Source organism: Mizuhopecten yessoensis, unplaced genomic scaffold (genome assembly GCF_002113885.1).
Source record: "Mizuhopecten yessoensis strain PY_sf001 unplaced genomic scaffold, ASM211388v2 scaffold9685, whole genome shotgun sequence".
In the NCBI taxonomy this organism is placed as follows: Eukaryota; Metazoa; Mollusca; class Bivalvia; order Pectinida; family Pectinidae; genus Mizuhopecten; species Mizuhopecten yessoensis.
The window spans coordinates 349,547-353,310 of record NW_018408171.1 but is presented as its reverse complement, the minus strand read 5'-3'; the positions used below and the strand labels follow the sequence as shown (position 1 = coordinate 353,310).

Here is a 3,764-nt window from a genome sequence, read left to right as displayed (position 1 = left end):
GGTGGGTGGCTAGAATAGGTAGGGTAGTATACACAATCTCTGGGTTGGTAAGGATAATGTACCAGAGCCACTGGTGGGTGGCTAGAATAGGTAGGGTAGTATACACAATCTCTGGGTTGGTAAGGATACTGTAACAGAGCCACTGGTGGGTGGCTAGAATAGGTAGGGTAGTATACACAAACTCTGGGTTGGTAGGGATACTGTACTAGAGCCATAGGTGGGTGGCTGGAATAGGTAGGGTAGTATACACAAACTCTAGGTTGGTAGGGATACTGTACCAGAGCCATAGATGGGTGGCTAGAATAGGTAGGGTAGTATACACAAACTCTGGGTTGGTAGGGATAACTTACCAGGGCCACTGGTGGTGTGGCTAGATTAGGTAGGCTGGTATACACAAACTTTGTATCAGTCGGTGAAATCCGGAAACAGGGCAGCCGTACAAGTCCCAGGTAGTCCTGCATCAGGTGTACCAGGGTGTTGAACTGTAAACAGATGAAAGATTTGTAATTCTCTTTTTTTTTAAGATTTTTTTTCTGGATTAAATCATTATTAACATGGTTTTTTTTCTTGTAATTGATGAACAGGGGGCCCACCTTGATCATGGCAAAATATTCTCATTAAAAGAAAATTTTAAGCAAGACACAGGGGAAGGGGAGACTTTTTACCTTTCCATTTACTAAATGAGCCACATAAACAGTATTTTGTGATTGACTAAATGCAGAAAGTTTAAAAATGTTAAGTGCTTAATTTTGCTGAACATTGAGAATATTTTCTCAAATGTGACTTACGTACAAATTTAATTGTGTACCTAAATGAGTTTAGAATTATGAAAATGTGCCGGTTACTATTGACTGAGTCTCCTTTATACAGACACACTCTACTGTGGTAGACTGTCTTACCTTGTCAGGTCCCACCAGTTCTTGGAATCTTTTGGTAAATGCCTCCTCTGTCCACACATGGCAGGATGACCCCACAGAGGTCACACATTTACCACTCATTGTCATACCAGCAATCTTCTGCACACTGCTCATCACACTAAACCAGAACTCCATTTCTACTGCTATCCTCCTGGAGCCATGCTTCAGAATCAACAAGTCCCCCTGGAACAAAGCGAGAGTAAACAATGACCTTAACCTCTACTGCTGATTAAACTGACCTTGACATGTATGGTAGGTTATGCTGTCCTTGATCTGTATCATGGTTTATGATGACCTTGACATGTAATATGGTTTGTTGAACTTGACATGAGTTATGGTTAACTTTGACCTTGAACATGTATCTTGATAAGCAATGACCTTGATAAGTTTCTTGGTTAGCGATGACCTTGATCTGTATTATGATTTTTTGACCTCTATTTATATTGTGGATTACATCTGAACCTGTACTGTAGTTTTTTTCTAACCTTTTCCTGAAGAACATGGAGAAGACCGACAAAGACGTCGGTACAGATTGCTGTGGCAGCAAAGAGTTCAGCCGATACATCTTGCATCTTTTCCTTCTTCAGGTGTTTGTTGACCTCTAGGAGTGTATTTAGATTGTCCTTGGTCAGTTGGTGCTGTATAGGATACTGCTTTTGGTGACAAAGGTAAGTTGTCTCCACCCGCAGCATAACATCTTCTCTCCCCTACAATACAAACCACATTTCATTCTCAATTTCTATTCTAGACATTAATAGTTATTACAGAACAAGTAATAACACTTCTATTTGTACTGAAAATACACTCAATGTTGTCTAAAACCTTGTCTGTTTCATTTGCCCACAGAATTTCCAAGATGTACATTGCCTGTGTGTATGAACACATGTTTTCAGAGGTTGCAAGAATTAATCAAATACAATCAAATATGCTAATAATCTTTGTTTGTATTTCATTTTATCATAATGTTGTTGTATTGACATATAAGCTTACACTACATCACTGTAGGTTGGTCCGCCAGTGATGGGCTATATATTTTTACAAATGTTGGTCCTCCAGTGATGGGCTATATATTTTTTACAAATGTTGGTCCTCCAGTGATGGGCTATATATTTTTACAATATGTTGGTCCTCCAGTGATAGGCTATATATTTTTACAATACGATGGTCCTCCAGTGATGGGCTATATATTTTTACAAATGTTGGTCCTCCAATGATAGGCTATATATTTTTACAATACGATGGTCCTCCAGTGATGGGCTATATATTTTTACAATATGTTGGTCCTCCAGTGATAGGCTATATATTTTTACAAATGTTGGTCCTCCAATGATAGGCTATATATTTTTACAATATGACGATCCTCCAGTGATAGGCTAAATATTTTTACAATACGATGGTCCTCCAGTGATGGGCTATATATTTTTACGATATGCAGACTTGCAAAAGCTTGTTGGTTGATTAAAGGGGTGATCACTCGATTAAATTGACCAAAGGAAGATTAAATCCTTAACTTAACTTGAGATTTTGACAGGATATTATTGATAATAAATACAAACCTTGTCTGTTATGAGGTTTGATGTAAGGAAATGCAGGCGCTGTTTATTTTTCTTCAGCTTTTCAAAGTTTTCCTTTACAGCACATAGCCGAGAGAAATTCTCCTGACCTTGCAGGTCGAGGTCACCAAAAGTCCTAAAAATAACCATCATAAAATTTAAAACTTCACTTGGCTATCAATATAAACCATCTATAGACAATTCAAATTTTCCCTCATCGGAATGAATAACTTTGTTTTGAAGAAAACGAAAGTGATATTGCATTGTTTCGATACAAACATGCATGCAAGACACTTTTACCTCAACTTTGGTCATCAGTCACATAGATAATAAGGACTGAACATTAGGGATATTAAATGAGTTACAATGACACGAGGATGCAAAATTATGACACGAGTATATTTACTGAATTACATGAAAAGCTAGTAATAAAAATACCTTTTGACATCATCCAGATGTTTGGTGACATTGTCAAGGGCCGGGAAGTCAGTGTCCAGTGATATCTGACCTTGTATAAGCTGGGCCTTTCCACTTACATCAACATTGTCCTTGGCCATACCCACAATGATAAACTCACATCCTTCAAACTTCTGCTCCGCCAAATCCGCTGAAGATGCCACTGGAGCAGGCTCATCAGCCCCATTTTCCTTTCTCTGTCAATTCAACAGTTATCTATAGAGTAACACATCTTTCTCTGTCAATATAACAGATATCTGTAGAGTAACACATCTTTCTCTGTCAATATAACAGATATCTATAGAGTAACATATCTTTCTCTGTCAATATAACAGATATCTATAGAGTAACACATCTTTCTCTGTCAATATAACAGATATCTATAGAGTAACACATCTTTCTATGTCACTATAACTTACTGTTATCTATAGAGTAATACATCTTTCTCTGTCAATATAACAGATATCTGTAGAGTAACACATCTTTCTCTGTCAATATAACAGATATCTATAGAGTAACACATCTTTCTCTGTCACTTTAACTTACAGTTATCTTTAGAGTAATACATCTTTCTATGTCAATATACCAGATATCCATAGAGTAACACATCTTTCTATGTCAATATAACAGATATCTATAGAGTAATACATCTTTCTCTGTCAATATAACAGATATCTATAGAGTAACACATCTTTCTCTGTCACTTTAACTTAGAGTTATCTATAGAGTAATACATCTTTCTATGTCAATATACCAGATATCTATAGAGTGACACATCTTTCTATGTCAATATACCAGATATCTGTAGAGTAACACATCTTTCTCTGTCAATATAACA

The 3,764-nt window shown here is 36.8% G+C and overlaps 1 protein-coding gene across 1 annotated transcript in view; it reads right to left on the bottom strand.

Moving 5' to 3' along the window:
* LOC110458668 overlaps positions 1-3,764 on the bottom strand; it is a 168,477-nt gene that overhangs the window by 113,369 nt on the left and 51,344 nt on the right. The window contains exons 17-22 of the mRNA XM_021510496.1: positions 3,722-3,728; positions 2,909-3,123; positions 2,474-2,606; positions 1,403-1,624; positions 900-1,100; positions 351-482 (exon numbers count right to left, since the gene is read on the bottom strand). Coding sequence (XP_021366171.1) covers positions 351-482; positions 900-1,100; positions 1,403-1,624; positions 2,474-2,606; positions 2,909-3,123; positions 3,722-3,728 — 910 coding nt within the window. The remainder of the gene's footprint in view (positions 1-350; positions 483-899; positions 1,101-1,402; positions 1,625-2,473; positions 2,607-2,908; positions 3,124-3,721; positions 3,729-3,764) is intronic.